The sequence below is a fragment of the Triturus cristatus genome, chromosome 5_1 (genome assembly GCF_964204655.1).
Source record: "Triturus cristatus chromosome 5_1, aTriCri1.1, whole genome shotgun sequence".
Lineage (NCBI taxonomy): Eukaryota > Metazoa > Chordata > Amphibia > Caudata > Salamandridae > Triturus > Triturus cristatus.
This window is the reverse complement of record NC_140587.1, coordinates 633912895-633936909: the sequence shown is the minus strand read 5'-3', so window position 1 is coordinate 633936909 and position 24015 is coordinate 633912895. Positions and strand designations below refer to the sequence as shown.

Genomic DNA, 24015 nt, shown 5'->3' with positions numbered 1-24015 from the left:
TGTATACAGCCCTCTAGTGCCTTCCCAGGTAGGTCTATAAAGATAACCCAGGATTGGGCACTGATTTTCTGGGTGTCTCTAAATTTCATCCTATTCTGCTCAGGGGCGAAACCAAGCCTTTTGACTAAGCTTTGTTTCATGTGGGGGTAGGACTTTGCTAGTTCCCCATCTAATGTCAAGAGCCTGTCACTCCGTACTACTAAAATAAACTCCCACAGGAGTGAACCCCCATACTGAGAGCTCGCCCTTCTCCTCTTAAGATCCCTCTCAAAAGCTGTCAGCCACTTATCAATGTCCTCGCCCTCCTGATACTTTGGGAGAATCCCCTTGGGCAGTCTTGGGTCCAACACACCACCCATAGACACCTTTTGTCTCTTCTTCTCTGCCATGATCCTCCTTTCTACCACCTCCTGTGGTTCTCCTCTCCTCATGTGCCCAGTTCTTTTTGGCCAAGGCCAACGTCTCTTCCTCAAGTGCTATGTAATCTAACTGGACCTGAAGTTCTCTCTCTCTGAGGGACAGTCCTGCTTCTCCTGTGGTGGATCCTCTCCCCCCGCTAGCTCTAGGCAGGGCCCTGGTCACTGTATGTATGGCTGCAGTCAATAGAGAGCCCCCCTGCAATAAAAGAGAACAGGGCACCAAATAAGACTTGTGAATTCAAATAAATATCCCTTTGGGACTCAATAGAACGTTCATTGATTCAAACAGTCATCCACAACCGTTCTCAAAGTTCCACACTTAGTGGTCCCCCCAAGTTTCACACTTCGTTGTCCCCCAAGTTTAACCAAAAATCAGTGCCGCACAATATAAAGTTTATCAAACATTAACATCACATATATCAACCATATATCATGTTTACAAATTATATATCCTCTAAACTATTACAAAATGATTCCCTACTCAGTGTGTCATCTCATAATTTAAAATCCCCAATGCACAACACATTTAAAAATAACAGACTATAAAAGGAAAAACACAGAAGAGTAAGTTTACTTTAGCAAATCAAAAGAAGATAAAACATGGGAGAAAAGACGAGACAAAAAAATGGTTTTTATACTGTACCAATTAATTAAAACCAATATCATGGATTCCTAGTTCTTGAAATAATCATCTCCTAGTGCATCCAGACGTTTATCAGATTTAGTCTCAATATTACGTTGTCGCGTTTTGGTGGTAAACATGGAATAGGATCACCTTCCTCAGGACTCAATAATATCTCCCACATTCATACTTATAAACAGGTATCGCCTATGTCATGAGTCTTATGCCACAGGTCTGTTTCCTGGCTTGTCAAGCAGATCCTGAATTGTGGGTCTACTATACAGAAAAGCCCACTAGCTCTAGGCAGGGCCCTGGTCACTGCATGTGTGGAAAGGCATTCTGCTTCCTCATCTATGAAGTCTAAGGAGTCTTCCTCCCCCTCTTCTTCTATCTCTGGAGCCTCCTCTGTATCAGATGCCTGATCTGCTAGCTGGGACTCAGTTCAAGTTGTAAGGGCCTTTATCAGCTCTGGCCTCCTGGTAGTAGAGGGTGCTGGTAATTCTCTAGCCTTACACAAGCCCCTAAGCTCTACTACTGTGAGAGTGGGTAGGCTAGCCTGATCAGATCAAGCTCCATGGTATCCCTTAGTTTTAAGTCCCATGCAAAGTCTGTGGTGAAAATTGAGGTTAGAACAATTTAGAAAAAATAGAATTATTATTATTAGTCCAAATTAAAAATCAAAACCAATGTTTGCACTAGGTCAATTTAGAGGATTTTTAATTGCCTCACTTAAATACTGAATGGTGTTATCAAACACAAGTTCTAGATCCCACCACTGTGCACCAGATGTAGGAAGGTGGGTTATTAGTTGGTGAAGGTAGGTACCTTCAGCTAGTAATAATACCACAATCACTAATAAGGTCTAGTAGAGTCTCAATAAATCAATACTTGCTCAACCCTTCGTAGCTTGGCAGATAAGCTGCCAGGCTTAACTTAGGAGACAGGTTTGTAAAGCATTTAATATCACCAAAACAGTAAATAAGTAAAAGACACAACACAATAAAAATCCAACACCAGTTTATACAAATAGAGAATATTTTTATTTTTAAAATTACACCAAAATGACAAACATCCAATGTAGGAAACTGGAGATATAAATTTTTAAAGATTAAATTAAAATATGTGCATTCTAGTGCCAAAGAGCTTAAAGCTCCACTTGCAGCTATCTGGTCACGCTAGACCGGGACAAAGTCAAAATTTCAGACCAACTAACAATGGGTCCTCAGGCCTTTCTGGTCTGATGTTCGGTTCATTGACGGCGGCCCGCCCCTGCTTGATGCCTCCTGGTTCTCTCGAGGTATTTACCCTTGACGTGGAGGACGAGGAGCTCCGGAGCTTTCAGCAGGACAAACCAGCGCGAGCAAGCCAATTCTCGAGTCGACGATGGCGGCTTGACTCTCGACGTTGCGCCAGTCTTCTCCTGGTGCTTTTTTAACAAACTTTAGCAAAACATTACCAAGCTTTCAGATCTTCTTCTGCAAGGTTGCCTGAGGCTCAGAGTGTCCAACAGCACAATCCAAGGGTTCAGAAGCTGTGGATTTGCCTTTTTGGGGTCTGGGATTCAATCTTCCACAATGCACCTGGTTAGTCCAGGAAAATCCAGGTGAAGCTGGTCAGCTGGAGTAGTCCTTTCAGTGGATATAACAGGTGGCTTCTTCCAACACTTGTCTACCTGTTGCTGGGAGTGCTAGCCCTCTTTAATGGAGTCCAAGGGTCAAACAAGACAGTCCGTCTCCAGATGTTTCAGGCAGTTATCTGAAGGGCCCCTGCAGATCTCCCATATTTATTCTCCATTCTGGTCTGGCAAGCCGGGGGGCACCCCAACCAATGGGGTTCAAGTTGCCATCTCTACTATGACCACTTTTTGGATAGTGTGGCATATTTTAGACCCAGAATGCGGAGTTCTCTCAAATCAAAATGTGTTTAACTTTCCCTTACACTCCCCTGCCAGCCACTCTCCTAATCTAATTAGGGGGAGGCTCCCATCTGATTGGAGATCAAGGAAGTGGGGGCTGGACTGGGTCCTGTGACATCTGTTCTTTCTACCTTTGAAGCGCAGTTTATCTCCCCTGCCCCCCGTCTCTGGCTTCTCCAGGAAGCAGATCTCCTCCCTCCGAATGGCTGTATTGTTTCACCCCCAGTCCTCTTCACACCTATTCAGGCAGCAGCTTGGCTCAGGCATTGATATAGCCAATTTCAGCCTAGAAAATGATAGAAACTGCAATGTCAATATGTTGTCTGCAAATGCATTGAAATGGTAACAGATCACATGTCAGCATTATAAAATGTCATATCCTAACCCTCTCCCACCACATGCATACAGATTTGCCCATTCTGACCTAATGTCATCCTGACATGTCAGAACAATCTAGTTACATGAGCAGTAAAAGATCTCTTTAATGAATGCACTGCAGTGTGCTTGCAGGGAGAACCTTCAAATATGTAAAGATGTCTGCCACTGGAGTCTTCGAGAACATAATTTTATACAAAATAAACAGTGCACATTTTGCTGCATGTGGTGTCAATGAAAAAATGAATAACCACAATAAATAATATGAAACAGCAGCCATTTCTTTAAAAAATGGAGCTGAGGGAGAGTTGGGGCCTAGTTAGCATTAGCCCATAAAAACCGTTTCACACATTGCAAATAACTTGTATAATTAAGCACATATGTTTCTAATTAAGGAAAACTCCAACACTAAGCAAGAGTGGAGTAAACAGCCTAAGCCCTTTATTGAGATGTGGCGATAGCGAAGACCTTTTGATTTTACCAAAATGATATGTATAATATACTATGGTTTTTCCACCAGCCCTCTTTATCCATTGATCTGTTATTGTGCCATTCATATTTTCTTCCCCTTACTCCAGCATACAGCATGTTAACAATGGGTCAGCCCACTTCAGCCTTTCGCTGACTTCACTCAGTGAGATAATTCTGCCTTTTCACAAGGAACACATGCTTACAAAGTAGTTCACTTCAGTACCAGAGACTATGACGTGTGTTTTTTTTTAGACCAGCAAAACCTTTTTTAAACTGCCGAGGGCCAGCAGCTTCCTCAACATAAAAATATTGCAAAACAAACATTGAAGAAGCCAAAAATAGTAATGCTACACCTATTGACTTTGCCAATGCTGGTCACTATTTTGAGATCTAAATGGAGAATCAACCAATGCATTGCAAATAAAGATACCGAACCTATAAGATGGGTACTTTTGTGACCCACTCCTGAGGAAGATAGTAGTTCTCCATTTTTTAGCACCACAAGAGGGCACTGACGTTCTTGGAATAAAAGAAATTTCGTTTGAAGTAAAACATGTAATCTGCAAACTGTAAAGCGCACTTACAGTTTTACAATTCTGAGACGTGTAATCCATGTCAACCCTGAATTTTTGTGTTCACGCCCCTGAGCAAAAACTATATATAAGGTGTTTGAAGACTCTCCTGTTGTTTAGAAGATCCATAGTGATTTGCTGAAGGAAGACTGTTGCTTCTGGGAGACAACCACAGCTTTCACATCATTCATCCAACTGTAAATCAGCTTTCAGATTTAATGAGAAGCTACAGTGTTTGAAATCTAACACACTTGGTAGCTCACGGTTGATAATATGTACCATAGATAATATGTACCATAGACTGGTTAAAGCACCTCCTATGGACTTTTAAACTGGTTCAGCAAGTTTCAATGAACGAGTCGTGATATTTGAAGTGTGCGAGGTAACTGCGCTGACAATGGGGTCTTGGAGCAGCCAACCATAGGGAGGTCTGCCCCCCCCCCTAGATATTTTGGGAAATGCGGGTTTAAGCTTTGTGCGGTGGGGGGTGTGACTTTTAGGGGTGGTGGAAGTGTAACATAGGTAACATACTGTATAGGGAGGTTTTAGTTTTGTAAGATGAGCGGCCAAGGGTTTATATTTGTGATGTGCACCTAGTTCAGTAAAAGCGGCCCTTTGCACACAATTTCAGTGTCAGTGGTGTGTGCTGCTCCCCACATTCCCCAATGGAATGTTTGGCGTGATAAGATCGTACACTTACAGCCTCACTTATATTGGCCGCATTGGCAGTCAATTTTCAGCAGCTGTTCGCCGATATAACAGTTCCACAGGAGTGGACCATTGATGTGCACCGTCTATAAAGAAACCCGTATCTTCAGACTCTTGCTTCTGTTTGCGTCTATATTTTAATAAATAGATAGTGGATAGATGATTGGTCGGGTCTATCAGAATATTTGTAGGGCATTGTTCCCAAATATTATTAACATATTGCTCATAATAAAAATGAAATGAAAAGCAATTTTCCTTAACGAATTTTGGGGCATATCTATGTTATGCCTGGCGTTAATCTTTGAAAGTCTGGTTGGCTGGTCCAGTGTGCAGTGGTAAACTAATTAAAGTGTATTTAACAAAAAGTTCCTTCACTGTATATTAAAATATATTTGTAAAAGCAAAACCTCCCACAAACCACCAACTCAATCGTGGCAGTCTTTTAATTGCTCTCCACACCTTCCTGTCACAAAAAGAGGAATCCATAAATGGAGGGTTGGAGGAAAACATGCGATAAGAAAGCTGAATGTTAAGCCACATTTTTATCACACTTTTTCCCAAACTTCCATTCCAGTCCTACGCGTTTTAGACGCAGATTCCTCCACCATTTATGCGCTGGTAAGGAAATGGTTTAAATATGAGGAAAAAGTCTTTCCTCATGTTTTACCACACCACAGCAAAGTATAAATGAGGTTGTTAACGGTCTGGAGAGACGAAGAGAAACATTTTTAGAACACGGCAAAAGTGAGATGTTTGCTAATCATAGCTGTCAAGCTTTTGCTTGGCTTAGGGGTGACCTTTCCATATTTTCAGTGTGTTTGTGTGACAGTAGATTATGTTCATGGAATGCAATACATTTCAGAGATGACCTTCGGGGCTGGCTTTAGGGCCCAGTGAGTGGCACCGGCGCCGAGCTCGGGGACACTCTGATTTGAAATATCCCATAGGATTTTTTGGCAACAATAACAATGTTAAGATAACTCTGGTGATTAGTGTACCTGCTGGTGAGAGATGGAGTTTTGTCTAGTGGCAGTTTTGATTCATAATAAAGTAGCGAAGAGGGTTAACAAGCATCCTGGGACCGGTTTCAGGGCATCACCCTTCATCAGCCAGGCTAGCTTGAATCCAGTGGCACAGTGAGCAAGGGACCCACGTCTGGGCATACCCATCCCACTTAGGGTGAAAAGTGTAACTGCAACAAATTTTGGACGGAATGCTGAATGATTCAAACATTCTACCCCATTCAAGAGACCAGGGTTAAATCCATTGTTCTTTTGCCCACTACGCCATCCCAGTTTGGATCCAACCATATGCAAATCAGTCTTGATCCTGTGCCTATTAGAAAGTGAGCCTTTTCTTGCTTTACCATTCTGTGGCTCTGCCTGCCTGTGGAAGCCACATCTGGTTTATACTGACAGTTGAGCTGTTTGTGCATTCACTCTAGATAGTCACACAAAGGGACCTGAGGTGTGCCCTGCATATCCTGATGGCTTATGACCAGGCTGATGGCTCTTCCTGAGCTATAGTGGTGGGAGTAGTTGTCACTGACACCTGATTGGCCTGTGCATGTCATCATACAAAACTGTTTCCATTCTGCTGTAGTGTGTCTGGAGTCAGGTCAGGGAAAGGCAGGGCCTTGTGAACTACAGAGAATTTCCTTTGAAGTTTGCCTACTTCAAAGGCAGAACCTGGTATAAGTACTGGAGCTGTGACAAATATACCTCGTTACCCCGCATGCTTTTTTTCAGCATGCCATCACAGCGCGGTCATTACAACGACTGCGTTGTAACAACGCATGCCATTACTCCACAAGTCGGAACACCAACTTGTTCTAGGGGGAGCGCTGGATGTTGGAATAGTACAATTTACTATTCTAACTCCAGTCTATGCAACAGTAAGGAAGGTGTTGGATTTTAAATCCAACACCTTCTGACCCCTAGAGCAAGTCGTTGTCCTGACTTGCGGAGTAATGGCATGCGTTGTAACAAGGTGGTCATAATGGCATGTGGTGTTCCGGTTTCAGGGTAAACGATTGTTAGACCTGGTACCTTCACGTGGGTCTCCCTTCCATTTGTTGCTGTTGCCTCATGTGTTTTTGCTGGTGTTGGATGCTTTGGGCACTGTGCCACTGCTGTCCAGTGCCACAGTGCAAGTGCTCCCTATTGTAAATTGATGTATGTATTAGTGATTCCATGATTGGCTGGTTTGGTTTACCTGTCAGACCCTAGTACAGTGCACCAGGAGTGCCCAGGGCTTGTTAATCCAAATGCTGCTGGTGGGCTTGCAGCACTGGTTGTGCCACCCACAGAAACAGCCTGTAAAGTGTGTCTAAGGCCTGCTATTGCAGAGCCTGGTTGCAGTCTGGTACTGCCATGCTGACTGGGCAAGTGCACCCACTTGCCAGTCCCTAAACCTTCCCTTTTCTTCATATCAGACACCCCTATGGTAGGCCCAAGGGCAGGGTGCATTGTAAGTATAAGGTAGGACATGCCCTGGTGTGTGTGGAATGTTCTAATAGTGAATTACAGCCATTTTCGTTTTTCACTATTGCAAGGCTACCTGTTCCCCATAGGCCAGAATGGGCAGTTTGATTATTACATCTTATAGTCCTAACTGACTCAGGGGACGTGGTAGAAATTCGAGTTTAGTATGCCTGAACTTAGAATGATAAAATACATATTTTAGTGAAGTTGGTTTTAAAATTCCGTGTTTGAAAATACCACTTTTAGAAAGTAGGTATTTTCTTGTCTAACCATCCAAACCTGCCTCTGCTAGGCTGTGTATTCCTTATCTGAAGTTTGAGTGAGAGAGGTTGGGGAAATTCCAGAGGCAGGGTGAGTCAGCACAGGCCTAAATAGAGAGAGATCTGCATCTAGATGGGTGGGAGGAGTTGCACATGGGACCTGAATAGGGCTGTGCCTTCCCTCCACAATGCTGGCTCCACCTCCTGTGCGGCGTCTGATGTCTCTGCCCTGCACTCTGAAAGGAAAGGAGGAGTCTTGTCAACAAAGTGCTCCAGGACTGACCAGAACTGGTTTGGACTAGGCAAAGCCCTCTCTGCATTCAGAGAACAAAGAGAAACTGGGTATAAATATTGGGACCCAAACCCAAGAACTTTAGATCACTTTGGGAAACAAGAAGAAACCTTTGCTGAGAAGTGGAACCAGAAGAAACTGAGGAGAGACTATCCCTAAGCTGAAGTGCTGCTTGGGGGATTGGCCTGCAGTGATTGCCTGACTGCCAAAGAAAGGACTTTGTGTGCACTTTATTCAACTTGGGAAGGATCTCCAAGGGCTTGGAAAAGAGCTTGCCTCTTGCTGAAGTCTCAGGGACAACAGACTTCACCCACCAGCTCCCCAGAGTTCTTTGCAAGTGCCTGCTGTTTAGCGAGGCTTTCTGAGGGACTGCGTGTCGCAAGGAGCTGGAAGCGCGACTCACGAACACGAAGCGCCTCGCATCGCCGGAGAAGAGGATCGACGTCGCATCAGACGCCGCCGCATCACCGGGAAGCGTGTCGCAGAAGAATCGTTGAGTCATCGCAGGTCCACCGAAGTGCCTTGCATCGCCGGAGAAGAGGATTGACATCGCATCAGACGCCGCCACATCTTCGGAAAGCGTGTCGCAGGGCCTGTCGTGGCTTGCATCGTTGTGGAAGCAACTCGCATCGCCAGGGGAGAGGATCGACATCGCAACAGATGCTGCCGCATCACTGGGAAGCGTGTCACAGGGCCTGTCGCGGCTCGCATCGTGAGGAAACAACTCGCATCGCCGGAGAAGAGGGTCGACGTCGCAGCAGACGACGCCACATCACCAGAAGCGTGTCGCATCAAGAAGAAAGCGCCATCTTTGTTTCTTTGCACCAGATCTTCAACGCATCATCGTCCTTGCAACACTTTCGTTGTCTTGCGTTAAGCATCTTAAGGTACATTGAACTCTGAGTGTCGCATTTACCATCTTAAGAGAACTAAGCTAAATCTACCATTTTAAAGTACGGTATTGTGGATTTTTGAGGTTTATGGTCTTGTGATAAGTATATATAAAGTATACTTATTTTTTATATAAAACTTGTGTGGTGTCCATCTGTAGTGTTGTCACTTGATTACTGTATGTGTTCACAAATGCTTTACACACTGCCTCTTAGATAAGCCTGTCTGCTCATGCCAAGCTACCAAGGGGGTGAGCAGGGTTATTTTAGGAGTGTAGCCCCTTACCCTGACTAGACACAAGGGTCCCCATTTGTCACAGGTACCTACCTATGTCAACTAGAGACCCCCAAATCTAACAACGATGTTTACCAGCTGTGACACCATAACTTCAGAACCCTTCTAGACTAAGAGGACATTCTGCCAAGAAGAAGAGCTGGAGAAGCTGTCAGGAGGGACTACTACTTTACTGAGTGCTTTGCTGTGTTGGCCTGCTGCTTCTGTTTTGGGTAGTGAACGGACTGGACTTTGGTTTCTACATCCTGCTTGCCAAGGTTCTCCAAGGGCTTGTGTGTGCTTGCCTCCTGTTAAGAAGTCTCAGGGCCAGCAAAGACTTCAGGTGCAGCCCCTGAACTTCTCTGCTGGGAGTTCTGACCTGCCAAGTGGTGCCTACTCCAGTTCTGGGCCCTTGGAGGTGGTTTTGCAGCAAACGATTTAGAAACTCCATGCATCGACCTTCAGCGCCTGTTTTTCCTGACGCAGCACCGCTGTGCAGCTGAAAAACCAAGGCATCATCACAGTGCGGCTGAATAATCGACACTGTGTGGCTGATAGAGCGCCGCAACCCACGTCCTGAGCTCTGTGTCTCCGACATCCTAGGCCCCCCGCTCCAATTCTGATGCAGGCCCTGCTGTGCAGCTGAAGAAATCGATGCATCACCTGCCACGTAGCTGGAAAATTGTTGCACCGCTTGTTTCGCCGCCGCCACATCGACCCAGTACGTCTGGATTTTCGACGCATTGCACATGTGCGCCAAGTTCTTAATAGACATAGCACAGCAGTAAGGAACCTAAGCCGCGTGTCCGGAAATCGATGCCTCACCTCTCCTGTCAGTAAGGAATTGCTGCATTATCTCCCCTGCGTTGCAGTAAGAATCAATGCATCACGTCCCCTGTGCTGCAGTAAAGGAATCGGCGCATCACCTCCCCTTGGATTAAGGAAATGACGCCTCGCTTTGCTTTTCTGCCGTTCATCTCCCCTGTGCCTGTTTTCGTCCTTGATTTTGACGCAGGTACTTTGTGATCAAAGTGAGACATCCATGGTTTCTTATGGACTGAACTATTTTGAACCTTTTAAAAGTGATATTCTTGCTTGCGTAGATTGAATTTTTATCATTTTGGGTTTGTTTTATACAGATAAATGTTTGTTATTTTTCAAAATTGGTGTGTTGTCCTTTTGTAGTGTTTTCACGGTGTTACTGTGTGTGTTTGTACAAAGGTTTTACACATTGCCTCTGAAATAAGCCTGACTGCTTGCACTAAGCTAACAAGGGGGTGAGCAGTGGTTATCTTGGGTGTGCAATTCCCTTACCTGGACTAGAATAAGGATCCCTACTTGGACATGGTGTAAGCCACTGCCAACTACACCCTCATTTCTAATTTGTTGGTCAGCGGTGAGGCTAGGACCTGTGTTTGTACTTTACAGTGATTGGTGTACACTACTACAAGAGTGCAGACAATTATGCAACCACATACTAGTTTTCTTTTTACCTTCTTGAGTTTGAAAACTTTTTGAGCATTCTGCTACAAGCATGTCTAAGTCTAGATAGTCAGCAGTTGCCCCTATAGATTTAATTTTTGGGGAGGACAGGTTGGAGTCCTACAATGTGCAGCAACTCTGCAGTGGCCACAAGGTTCAGTTCAAAGGCCTCACCAGAAAGGAGGAGCTACAAAAGGCCCTGAGGGCCTGGGTAGCGGCCAGGAATGTCAGTGATCACTCTGAGGATCCTTTTGGGGAGATTGAGGGGCAAAAGTTTCATGAGGACATACTGATGGTTCATAATCTGCCTGAGGGGGGAGGTGCCCTCCAGGACAGGTAGCAGTGTCTCATCTAAAGGTCTGTCTCCAGAGGAGCTGGAGGACAGACTTGAGTCCAGGACGCATGAGATGTAGATAGAAAGGCTCCAAAATGCAGCATCATGAGAAGTTCCAGCTGGCCAGGCTCAGAATTTAAGAGAAAAAGATGGTCTTGGATCACGATATGTATTTAAAAGAGCTGGATTTGAAGTTCAAATCCAACACAGATGGTGACAGTGTTTCTTCAGTGCACTCAGAGGTAAAGATGCATACACCCAAGGATGTTGTGAAAGATTATGTTGTGGTGGATGAAATTGGCCAGTGGTTTAGGGGTTATGAGATCGTTTTAAGGGCGCACAGGGTCCCTGAGAGACATTGAGGAGCAGGTCTGTCGAATCACTTCACTGAAGAGGGGAGGGACACCTTGTTGGCCTTAGCAATAGAGGATCAGATGAGGTACCCTGCCATGAAGGAAGAGGTATGGTCTCCCCCAGAGAGTTACAGGGTAAAGTTTAGAGAGAGCTCTAAACTTGGTTCACAAACCTGGGTTGAGTATGTAGATTCCTACTGCAGAGCACAGGATAGTTGGGTGAAGGGCGGTGAGGTAGCAGACTATCATGTGCTCTACAACTTAATTGCATGGGATCGCTTGTCAAATCGCTGTTTTCCAGAGCTGCACCAGAACTTGATTGACAGCAAGCTTACTGCCCCCAGGCAGCTTGCTAAGGAGGTCGACCACTGGCTCAGCACCAGGGTCTAAAAGAAGTTGTACACAAGAGATTCCTCCAAGTGTGGGTATGGTTCCCAGCAGAAGAGAGAGGGGAGAGAAGGGTAAACAGCTGGCATTCTATAAAAGTCCCCAATCTTTTTCCCAGGGTAAAGATACCTGCCCCCAGGTGATAAGAAACCATGGCTCTCTTCAGGTAAACCTGCAGAGAGGGGTCCCAGGACAGTTTATGTTTGTGATCAGGAGGGCCACATGAGCGGAGACCCCAAGTGTCCCAAGCGGGCTCAGCCTCCCACCAGTTGGCAGTCACGGTGATGGCCAGTGTAGTGCTTGGGGAGAAGTTGGCCCCAGTACGGTGTGGGGGCACAGCTGAGATGACCCTTGTACCACTAGGGGACAGTGAGATGGTCTAGGTTAATCTAATGCCTGATAACACTAAGAAGTACAGGCAGTGGGTGACCATCAATGGACAGAGGGTAGAGGCTCTGAGAGACACAGGAGCCAGTGTGTCTACTGTCAGGTTTCACCTGGTGTCTGAAGAGCCTAATGTACTTCACCAAGTTGTGGCAGTAGACAACAGTGGGTGCTTCTATAAAGTGGCTCAGGTTCCCTTTGAATGGGGAGGTGGGGGGTCCCAGGTTCCTTGTGAGTAGCTGTGAGCCCAACCATGCCCTGTTGATTGTCTTCTGGGGAACAGCCTGGAACACACAGGTGTAATACAGTTTCCACTTAGAGATGTTGGGATTACCTGAGTGTATGTGCCTGACCACACGGTCCATGTCAGCCCAGGGTAATCAGAAGGACCTGGAGCCTGAGACAGTGGCCAGGTGTCTGCCAAGAAGAGGAAGGTAGGGGGTGCACGAAATCCAATCCCAAAATTCCCATGGTCCAGGGGGAGGCTGAACCTGAGGGGGACACCCCAGAACTTACAGGGGAAGAGGTGGCTGAACTGGAGACTTGCCTGAGCTGACCAATTGGCAACAAGAAGAGGGTCCCACCAGGGAAGAGTTCTGCATATAATGGCATCAAGGCAAACACAATGAGATGATGGACGGAGTGCTGAAACTTTTCAGGCACTCACCCCAGTCCCAGATCTGAGTTGAATCCTTCATTGTTTTTTAGCTCACTTCCCCACCCCAGTTCAGACCCAGTCATATGCAAATCAGTCTAGACCCAGTTCCTTATGGGAACAGTCCAGTCCAAACTGCCAACCAAGCCTTCCCTTGACTGGAAACAAACATCCTGGCACTGGACTGTTCCCATGAGGATGAGGTTCAAGACTGATTTGCATATGCCTGGGTCTGAACTGGGGTGGTGAAGTGAGCTAAAGAATGATGATGGGTTCAACCCAGATCTGTGACTGGGGGAGAGTGTCTGAAATGTTTCAGTGCACCGGCCATTATCTCCTTGTGTTTGCTTTGTTTGCCCTACGTTGGCAGTTTATGCCCAGACGTGGGTCCCTTGCTCACTTTGCCACTGGATTCAAGCTAGCCTGGCTGATGAGGGGTGTTACCCCGAAACCGGTCCCAGGATACTTGTTTCCAGTCCAGGGAAGACCTGGCTTGGCAGTTTGGGCTGGACTGTTACCATGAAGAAGATGGTCAAGACATATTTGCATATGTATGGGCCTGAACTGGGGAAGCGAAGTGAGCTAAAGAATGGTGATGGATTCAAACCCAGATCTGTGTCTGGGGGTGAGTGTCTGAAAAGTTTCAGTGCTCCGCCCATCAGCTCCTTGTGTTTGCTATATAATAGCAAATGAAAAAAGAACAATTGATGGACAGAATGCAGAACAATGTCATACATTCACCCCAGTACAGAGATCTGGGCCTAAATCCATCGTTTTTTTTGCTCGCCATGCCGTTCCAGTTTGAACCCAGCCAAATGCAAATCAGTCTTAACCCTGTGCCTCGTGGGTACAGTCCAGCCCGAACTTCCAAGCCAGGTCCTCCCTGGACTGGAAACAAGCATCCTAGGACCGATTTCGGGGTTTCACCCCTCTTCAGCCAGTCCATCAATTGTGTGTCTTTTGCTCTAGAAAGCCACGCCATAAACTAACATGCCATCTTAATAATTTCAGGCCTCTGAAACTGATTAGTGACCCTAGTGTGATTTTATTGTGCTGGTTGAATTTGAATATCTGGGTTTGTTATAATATTACCCCTGACTTTAGCTAGAGCAGGCTATCATTATCTGTTTATTGCTTGAAATACTGCTACTAGAGGACACTTTACTGAATTTAGTTAAAGGGCGGTACTTGATAGGTCCATAATCACAATAATGTTTATTAAAATCACGAGTCAAAAAACCTATTTAGCGAAACATTTTCACACCAATCTTGACCATATGTAAATAGCTGCCTAAAAATATTCATTCAAGTTTAATTTAGGCACAACTCAAGTTCAAGGCGTCATCCGCCCTTCCCCCACTTGTAACTCTTTTCCTAGTATCTTTGGAGCAATGGGCTTCTTACCACGATTAGGTGCAGGTGTTTTTTTTGGTCTTTTTTTAATATATAGAGGAGATCTTTGTGAAGTCGCGATTATGATTATCTCTGCTTTGGACTCCTTATTTCTTCAAAATATGCTTTACACTGTTTTTTTCGCATGCTACCAGCCGCCCAACCAGTGCGTTTCTTCATTTTTCAATCCTTCATGGAGAGAAATGAAGAGCCTGCTGATTTCAAAAGCACTTGCGTCATAACTGATCACTACATTTTCTTTGCTCATCTTATCTGTTTGGGCCATGTCGCTGATTGCAGTCAAGGCTAATTGTCCGTTTCAAGGGCAGCAGGTTGTCTCAATGCCACCGAACTGGTAACTCCCGTTCAAATTCAAAGCCAATGTTAACAGTCACCACTGTCCCGAAACGTGTTTCTGTGGCACGCCAGTGAAAGTCCAAAACTTGTGAGAACAAACAGAAAACTGCCTTGCCGGCGCCCTTGTGAAATGTGGATTCTTTTTCGTGCCATGCGTTGAATAACCTTGCTTTCTCGATTGCACGCCTTCCACGCTTACCGAAGTTAATATGAAAGCAGTTGACCAATGCGGTTATTAACAGAAATTACAGGGGCCCATAACTTTATCGACCGTATGCTGGCGGTGTGTATACCAAGACTGTCTAGTATTGTTCCCACCTCATGCCTCTTTCTTTCATTATTCTATCCTTCGCACATCTATGTCTCAATCTTCATTTTTGTGTATTCTACCCTTTCTGTTTTCGTTTCTTTCCCAGTCTTCTTCTTTCCCCTTTTTGCCTCTCTCTCTCTTGTTGCGGTCAAAGTTCGATGATAAAAATTAAGTCCATCTCATGAAAAAAAAAAGAACCCCTTTGCACCTGCAGTCACTTTTACAAATCGAACTGTCAACAATTCAACCGAATAGAAAGATGATTCACAATATATATATATATTTTTTTAAACATATGTATGCTTTTCTTTCTTTTCTTTTACATCCTATCTGTTCTTTTTCCCAATAGGCTCAAGTTTTGCTTAAATTGTGGAGAAACGGGTTCAGTTTAGACGACGGAGATTTGAGATCCTACGCAGACCCAACTAATGCAGATTTTCTGGAGTCTGTTAAAAGAGGGTAAGCTCCGTGGGACACTTTGCTGCTGCTCACATGCGACTAATGTTGGAGCAGAGTACACCAATAGACGAGGACTACCTGCTCATGTTCCTGAATGATTATGTAGCCATGCGTGCCATTGTTTAATGTACGAGTACCCAGCTTGGTATGCTGTGAACTGACGTGCCCCTTCCATGCATGGTAGTTGGGTCAGACCTTGTGTGAAAGGCAGAACGATAGGCTCATGCGTTCGTTAGCAAGTAACCTGGTGTGACCTGTACTCCACAGGCGTTACCAGTCTGAGACAAACTAGAACCTTTGTGCCAGCTCTTCTTCATTAGAGCAAGTCCACTGTCACTATCTGTTTATCGTCTCTTCCTTTTTTTAAACTTTCATCAGATTTTTTTTTTGGGGGGGGAGGGGCGCCATTTTCCAACTGCTGTTCAGATTGAAATGAATAAAGATATGGGAGCCAGATCATCTAAAATGCCCATGTATTCTCCTTGCTTTGGGGTAGGGGTGAGAGTACTGCTGCTTTACGATGTTCTTGCCTAAAGATGTGCATGGGTGGGTTATAGTTTTTCAACGTTTTATCACCGTTAGGCACGATGGTGAGGGTCGCACTAACAAAAATTGAGGTACTACCTAGAGTTCTTTATTATAGCCTTATATCTCGCTGCCGAGGACTATTCTGGTTTTTAAAAGCCATGAACTTGTGTTATAGGTGTGATCCGAAAGGAAGAGGGCTTTTAAAAATGGGTAAAGCCTGAGGCAGAAAGACTATTAGAACATTCCACCTACTGAGAGTAGAATGCTCTAAATGAAACAGGGAGAAATGGAAAGACAAACATTAGAATGTTGGATCAGTAGGCTTATATACCAGCCATTGTAACCCCTGAGCCACTGCATTGTCTTCTATGGAGCTTCCAGCATTTCAATGTTCAAATATTATGCCAACTTAACATATATATTGCCCCTGAATATCTATGGAGAGCTAGATTTTTTTGGGTGGTATAACTGGTAGGAAATGAGGGTTGTCGCAGAGTCACCCTAAGGTCACTTAAATTACCAGCCACAAGAGGGGGCTTTAAGTCCCACATCTTGAACACCCTAACATGGCAGTCCAACTTCAGTGGCTAGCGAGGTGACCATTGATCGATCCCATGGAGAGGCAATATGGGTCGGGCCGAGGAAAGGGCCGAACAGTATCTTGCACGGCATGTTGACTCCCCTTGATACATATAATAAAGGCCCTGTCAGTACTTACCGCAGCATCAGACGCGAGTCTTTACTACACTTGATTTACACTGCCAGCATTCCTCTTAATAGGAACCTGCCACAAAATAACTGAACGGTGCTGCCTGGGTCTGACTGTCGTGGGGGACCTTTATGACTCTATCAAGTTAAGTATCTTTGCAGAAATAATAGAAGGCAGTAATGCCCCTCCGGGCCTCTAACCTTTCTTACAGGAGCATAGTAACGGGGATACATAGGAGATGGGAACCTTGACTAAAATCATACTTTAAACACAATACTGACATTGGGTGGAGGGGACAGGCCATCACATTGCTCTATAGAGCCCTGCGTGCAAACCTGGATGGGAAGCTTACTAAATTGAGAGCAAGGTGGGTGTAGGATCTGGGCCTATAAATCCTTGACAGAGACTGTAAAAATGCACCGCTTTACTTGGCTTAGTTCATCAAGAGGTGCCAGGTTCATGGCTCAGCTATTTTATTTTCTACACGGGGCATATCTGACTCCCAAAACAATAGGGCTGATATCCCAAAGTGCAAATTGACAGAGTCCCAGATATGGATCTTCGGCCAGTTTGTACCACATGATATGATCCCGTCAGTGCAATTGGATTTTCTGGGTGGCAAATTAAAGCAAACAACTAACTGATCAAGGCTGCTTGACCCAACATTGTGCTTGTTAGGAATGTATCCTCTACTGAAAAAGGAAAGATGACAAATACATATACCTATCGCTAGTATCGGTCAAAATATGCCACTGTCTGGAAATCCCCAAAGAGACCGAGTGTGGTGAAATGAACAGAACGGGTAGTGCTCTGGGCTGAGATCGAATTGGAGACCCTCTGCAGAGATAGTTACCGGGTATTAAACAAACCAGAACACACAAAACCTCTTTCAGGGAAAGATTGGTTGGATAACCGTCAATCATCCCTGGGATAGCAAGTATGTAACAGCCATGTGCGTGAGTTTTCGTCTTTATCTCCATTCCCTCCTGTAAACATGAGAGTAAAACAGCCTAGCTGCTAATGAACTGAGGCAGAGAAGACCTTTTTACGTATTGAAGAGTTGTGTGGCCCAGGGAGGACCTCTGTATGAGAGGTCTCCTGTGGCAGGGTGGTCCTGCAGACACCTGTACCCTTTCTCAAGTAACGGGTCCATAGAAGGTTGAACCTACTGGAACGACCAATGCAATCTAGCTCGTGAAAATCTCCTCAGTATCTCACAACCACTGCTTACCATGACTCCTCAACTCGATCGGCGTGCCAATAGCCCTGCAGCGTGAAACATGATCCACCCATCATATGTTTGCTTTAGGCACAGGCTCAGAGGGACTAGTTCACTCAATTATTCATCAGTTTGCTGGTGATTAAATCACTTCATCCATCTTAGTTTGCCATCAAATTCAGCTCTCCTCTGACCCAATCACACTTTGACTCAGCTTTTCCTTAGCTGAAGCATGATTTTTTGCATCCAGTCCTGGAGGAGTAAAAAAATTACTCCTACAGTCCAATAATTGGAAATCTAGATTTAAAAAAAAACTCATAAAAAAACGCAATTCCAAAAATCAAATCCCAAAAAATAAGAATGCTTTAAAAAAATCTTAAATAGAAAATCCATTCTCCAAAATGAAATTCCCAGGAAAAAGTCCAATAATAATACATCCACGAAACCCGAGTTTTCCAGCAAGGACGTGGTCTTTGTCCTGAAAAGTCACCAAAGGGTTTAAAAAACAGACACCAAAAAACTAAAACGTTGCTTTTATTTCAGACCTGCATGTGCACCCAAATGACTACAGAGGAAAAGGAATACATGTCAAGGGCGGGCTCCAATGCAGCACCAGGGGCTCTTGTAGTCCTATTGTATATAAGTGCATACCCTGTCTCACACTTTAATTTTCCTGTTAGAATGAGAATAAGCCCTGTGATTTGGCCTCCAAGAGAACGCGCTGTGCCAGGTGTTGTCTCAGCACAGATCTCTGATTCCAGTTCTCACTTGTAGCACTTCTATGACTACAGCTTTGCTTAGGCACACTGGCCTCACACTCATGCCACGCCAGGATGGGGAACGTATAGGAAATTCCCTCAAAGCCTTCTATTTCATCTCTCCTCTAACGCCCTCTAGACACTGTCCCATGCGGTGCCTTAAATCGCTCCAAGGAAGAAGGCTGGAGAAGGGACCGATTTACCTACACATCAGCAACCACCTGCTAGACTCCTAACATCTCGATCAATTTGAATGTCTCTCTAGCTATGCACCTTGTACCGGTGATGAATGATGGAAGCAAAGACTGAGTGACGCAATGGGCCCTCAAACATGAGTGGAATCATAGTGTCTTCGCTGGCTGGCACGTGCAATTCCAAGTTGCTATTTCTCTCCGCTTCTCTTCAGAAGTAACCTTTGCGCTCAAAAATGCATATCTAATCTTTAAATGTGCTTTCACCCACCTGTTCATTCACTATATGACTGTAAAGATTTTAGATACACATTTTGTTATTTTTCTTTAATTCTGTTTCGGCCAGTCTGCCCCTTCCGTGTGTATGCTGTCATTTTTTCGCTTCAAAAGACAATTACGAGTAACAGAACGCAATTGCAAATAGTGTTCAATTCTTGTTTATTTTAATTTACAAACGATGTTTTAGCTACGCTAAAGCTAATTAGTCAAGGTGTTTGACTCCTACTCAAATATTTCCAGATATTACCCCGGTATGTTTTCTTCCCATTCTAGCACATTTCATATTTTTATGATCTGCATACTTTAGAGCAACATTGAGAATATTTACTCTTTGGCATACATGTTCACAGGCAGCAGCATTTGTCCCTCTGAGTGTTTTGTTTTCTTAGAATATCTCACCTTAACTGTTTGATGGCATTTTAGTGCATCGCTAAAAAATGTCTGACATTTATTTCCATAAAAGGGAACTTCCACATGAACTCCGGAGGCTGGTCCATCGAGGTCCCGTTCACTTGGATATGGAAGACCATAAGGATCAGGAATATGTGCGGCCTAGACTAAGATTTAAAGCATTCAGTGGAGAAGGACAAAAATTAGGAAGGTAACACTACAAATATATTAGTTATTGCTTTTTGTGTTTGTTCTATTTGGTGTCTATATCAAGTGTATAGATTTGTTACAGTTCATCATTCTTTAAAACTTTTTTGGATGAAATAACATAGTATGGTGCGGCCTGAAATGAACAAGTGTTAAGGTCTTATGACTGAATGACATTTATATTTCACAGATGCATGACAGAACAACTCATGCATTTACCACACATGCATTAACAACGCAGTTTTTACAACGCATCTACCAGTACAACGAATGTCTTTACCACGCATGTCATTACCACGGACATACATAGAGGTACATTATAACTACTTTTACCACGCATACCATTGCCACGCATAGTTTTAAAACACATAATTGTAATATATTAAAAAACAATCTTGCAGTAAAAATTTTTACTATTAATTGCAGAAACAGTATGAAATACAAAATTTGTACACATTCTACATAGTATAATTAAAAAAAATCATGTCGACATAGAGCTAATTAATTAATAAACACTTTAAAAAGTTTTTACGTTTGCACAGAAGTCCTTCCTTTATTTTAAGCCTATGTATGGACCATGTCCCCAACCAAGATGGATGCTGTGAAATGTGAAGCTCAAAAAGAAAAAAATTTCCCCAAACGAATTAACAATGCATTCAGTCAGATTGTAAACCACAAAAAAAAAAACATTCCAATATGTACTTTATTGTGATGATCAAATACCACAAAAAAATCTAGATTCAGCCGTCCACCATTTTGTGCTCAGTGGTACACTGACTTTGATCATGACCACACACACTATTAGACGGATTGGTGTTCACACACTGCCATCTATCCACACAAGTAAGTACAACGTTTACATTAAACACCCTCATTATTAACCAGCAAAATCCCCAAAAATGTTTTTAAGTTTACATGGATTATCCAGAATAGTTCAACACTATATTTTGACTAAATTTACTGGAGTACTAACAATATTAGTCAACATACAAAGCTTTTTGTTAATAAAAAACTGAGAATAAACCTCTATTTTTTTAATGTTGGTGGACAGGGATTGAGAAACCTAATTTACTAATTTACCTCCACCTGAGAACTTACCTCAGGGAAATGCTGGCCAGCGACTGGGGGTCAAAATTACTATTCTTCCTCTGCTAGGTACTTACCTCAGGAAACTGCTGGACAGTGTCTGGGGCAAAATTACTATTCTAACACCGCCAGGTACTTACCTCAGGGAAGGTGATGGATAGTGTCAGGGGCAAAATTACTATTCTAACTACACCAGGTACTTACCTCATAAAAAGCGCTGGACAATGACTGGGGGTCAAAATTACTATTCTAACACGGCCGAGTACTTACGTCAGAGAAGGTGCTGGACAGCGACTGGGGGGGGTCAACATTACTATTCGTAATCCACTGGGTGCCTGGGGGCACAATTACTGTTCTGATACCCCCGGGTACTTACCTCAGAGAAAGTGCTGGACATAGACAGGGGGGCAAAAATGTTATTCTAACTCAACAGGGTACTTACCTCGAAAAAGTTGCTGTACTGTGGAAGGGGGGTAAAATCACTCATGTTACTCCACCAAATACCTTATTTTCCTTTCAGCAGACACTGTAATCAAAAAAGAATATTGGAAAATCCAATAAGAGAAAAAGTACACCAGACTTCAGAAAAACAGTGTATGAAAATATAAAAACCTTTTCGGGTAAATTAATCTTTTAAAATCTATGCATAACCAAATCTAACAACTGACTTTCTACTGGCAACAAAGATGTAGGGCCTGATTACGAGTTTGGCCGTCTATTGGACCGCCGAACCCATGGTAGTCATGCGGTGGCAGTCGGGGACTGCCGGCACCAGTGGTCCGACTGTTGTATTACAAGTATGGTGGTCAGACCGCTTTGGGACTGCTGCAACCATGTTCCCTGGCAGTGGCATGGCGGTCTGGGGCCGCAATATTCTTGGTGGTGCCGCTGTGGCACCACAGAGCATATTCTGTGTTTCCCCACTACCAGCCTTTTCATAGCGGTGAGCCCCCTATTAAAAAAAAAAAAAAAAGGCTGTCAGTGAGGAAACAAAGGGGGTCCTTCAGAGCCCCCTTTTGCCCCTGTACACTGGGATGCATGGAGGGGGGCATATGGTGTGCCCTCCTGTGTGCTTACATTTTGTCATGTGCCCCACAAGACTTTCCTCTGCTTGTGAAGCGATTCCGCAGAGATGACAAGAGCACCCGCCCCTGTACCCACCTGACCCTTGTGGTAACAGGACCCAACAGGGATGAGATGGACGCAGGGATAGGAGCCAGAAAAGAATGTAGAGGCTTAGTGAATGGGGTGGAGCTTGCAGGATATCTCGGGGCCAACTGGAAAACAGAAAAGAACCTGATTGGTAAAGAACCCCACTCTCGTCTTTTAAACAACCCTTAAAACACACACAAAACGTTCTCCTGCCGGGGACTCACCAGTGCTTCTGTAGACCACGGTACTCAGACATCAATGCAGCTTCAAAGAAGGATAATCCAGGTAAGGCGCTCCTGCGCGATGCTACCCAAGAAGAACCAAGGAAAAGCGCTCCTGCGTAACGTGTCAAACACAATTGTCAAATGTTAAGGAACAGCGCTCCTGCGCGAAGGGGAAACAACACAACTGTACACCAAAACCAAAGTAAAGCACTCGTTGTGCATGAAAACCCTTCACCCCTTCCAGAGCGCTGGCGAGGTAATGGTCACTGTAGGCAGAACACGAACTGCCCCGGATGGCGCTCCTGCGCAGATAGACCTACGGAAAACAACAAGCGCTCCTGCGCGAGCACCAACTGAATAGCGCTCCAGCGCGGACACCAAAAGAACCAAAAGAATAGCGCTCCAGCGCGGGCACAAAAAAACCCAAAAGAATAGCGCTCCTGCGCGGGGTGAAACAAACCAACAGCTGACTTCAGTAGCGTCTGGGCTCAGGGAACTTCCTACGCGTCTTCAGGGGAATCCGAAAGGATTCGAAGCACGGAGCCGGCGGGAAACGCGATGTTTAAGCGTTTCCCCCGGAAGTGCTTCTGTGACCCGTCATCAGCTGCCGAGGACTAGACCGGGGCTCAGTGAGTATCCCGGCAGATTCGTGTGTGCTTTAGCGGGATGGCGGGGAACGGCAAGCGCCGTGAAACCCGATACATGCCCAGTTCCTGCACACGATGGACTAAACAGCCCATGGCGTGCAGGTACTAGCTTTGGCATCCAAATTGCGTTGCCTTTTTCAGAGGCACCGCAGTGGGAACACCAAAGAACCACTCACCAGACCAGAAGAAAACTCAAAATCTGGCAGGTGGCAGATCGGCAGTCGACTTTGGCCAGGCAGAGGCATGCCACTCCGCTCCCTCACAGCCAAAGTCATAATCAGCCCCTTAGACTTAACTTTCTCTCATTTTTCACAGAATAATAAAACATTTTCCACAGTTACAACAGTGTCTCAAATAACCATGAGAAACCATTTTCCCTTAGCAGGTACATTCTGTAGGAAGTGATCGTTGATGTCTTTTTGGGTGCAAAACACCTCAGCACCCTGCCCCCGCAGTTCAACTATCGGGCTCCCCCTGCGGGCCGGATTGGCCAGCCAGGCCAGCAATGCCCCCACCTTATCGTGTTCCACATGCGCCCTATCCATTTAGGTTTTATAGTCAAAACAACGCAATTTCTCGGTTTGGACTGCTAATGCCTCCCGAGCCTCAAGCAGCCCCATCTGTCTGTCCGGGCGCTCCGGCCTCTCTCTCTCCATATCGCGCACCCGTCGTTCCGCCGACTGGACGTCCTGCAACAGCACTCTGCGCACTCCCACTACCTCACCAATACAGAGCCCCCGAACTACAGCCTTAAAGGCGTCCCATTCAACCACCAGGGACGATGCCGTACTGGCGTTAATTCGAAAATAGTCCTCTATGGCTGACCCAATGTTGGCACGAAACACCGGATCCTCCAGCGTGTCTGGCCGAAGCCACCACGTGGGAATGGCTGGGTGCGCTCGCACCCAGTGTAAAACTGTCAGCAAAGGATTGTGATCTGAGGTTGTCCTAGCTAGGTACTCACTGTGCACCATCGCCCCATGTACATCGGGGGAGATAAGGATTGAATCTAGGCGAACATGGAGGTCGTGCAATGATGAGAAGTAAGAATAATCCCTCTCCTCCGGATGATGCGCCCTCCAGGTATCAGTCAGTCCCCACTGTCTCTGCCAATCCCGCCGGACCAAGGCCAATCTATGTACAGGGGAGTCACCAAGGGGGGGATGGGAGCGATCCATGCAGACATCCGTGATGCAATTAAAGTCACCCCCCAGGAGCACTGAGCCAGTCA

The 24015-nt window shown here is 45.0% G+C and overlaps 1 protein-coding gene across 4 annotated transcripts in view; it reads left to right on the top strand.

The window, feature by feature from the left end:
• Positions 1 to 24015, top strand: part of UBXN2B (UBX domain protein 2B) — a 247368-nt gene that overhangs the window by 97166 nt on the left and 126187 nt on the right. For all 4 annotated transcript variants that reach the window (XR_014961540.1, XM_085605571.1, XM_085605573.1 and 1 more), the window contains 2 exons: positions 15285 to 15394; positions 19542 to 19679. Coding sequence is in view for 3 of the 4 variants with exons in the window: in XM_085605571.1 (XP_085461697.1) it covers positions 15285 to 15394; positions 19542 to 19679 (248 nt within the window). In the remaining variant the exon portion in view is untranslated. The remainder of the gene's footprint in view (positions 1 to 15284; positions 15395 to 19541; positions 19680 to 24015) is intronic.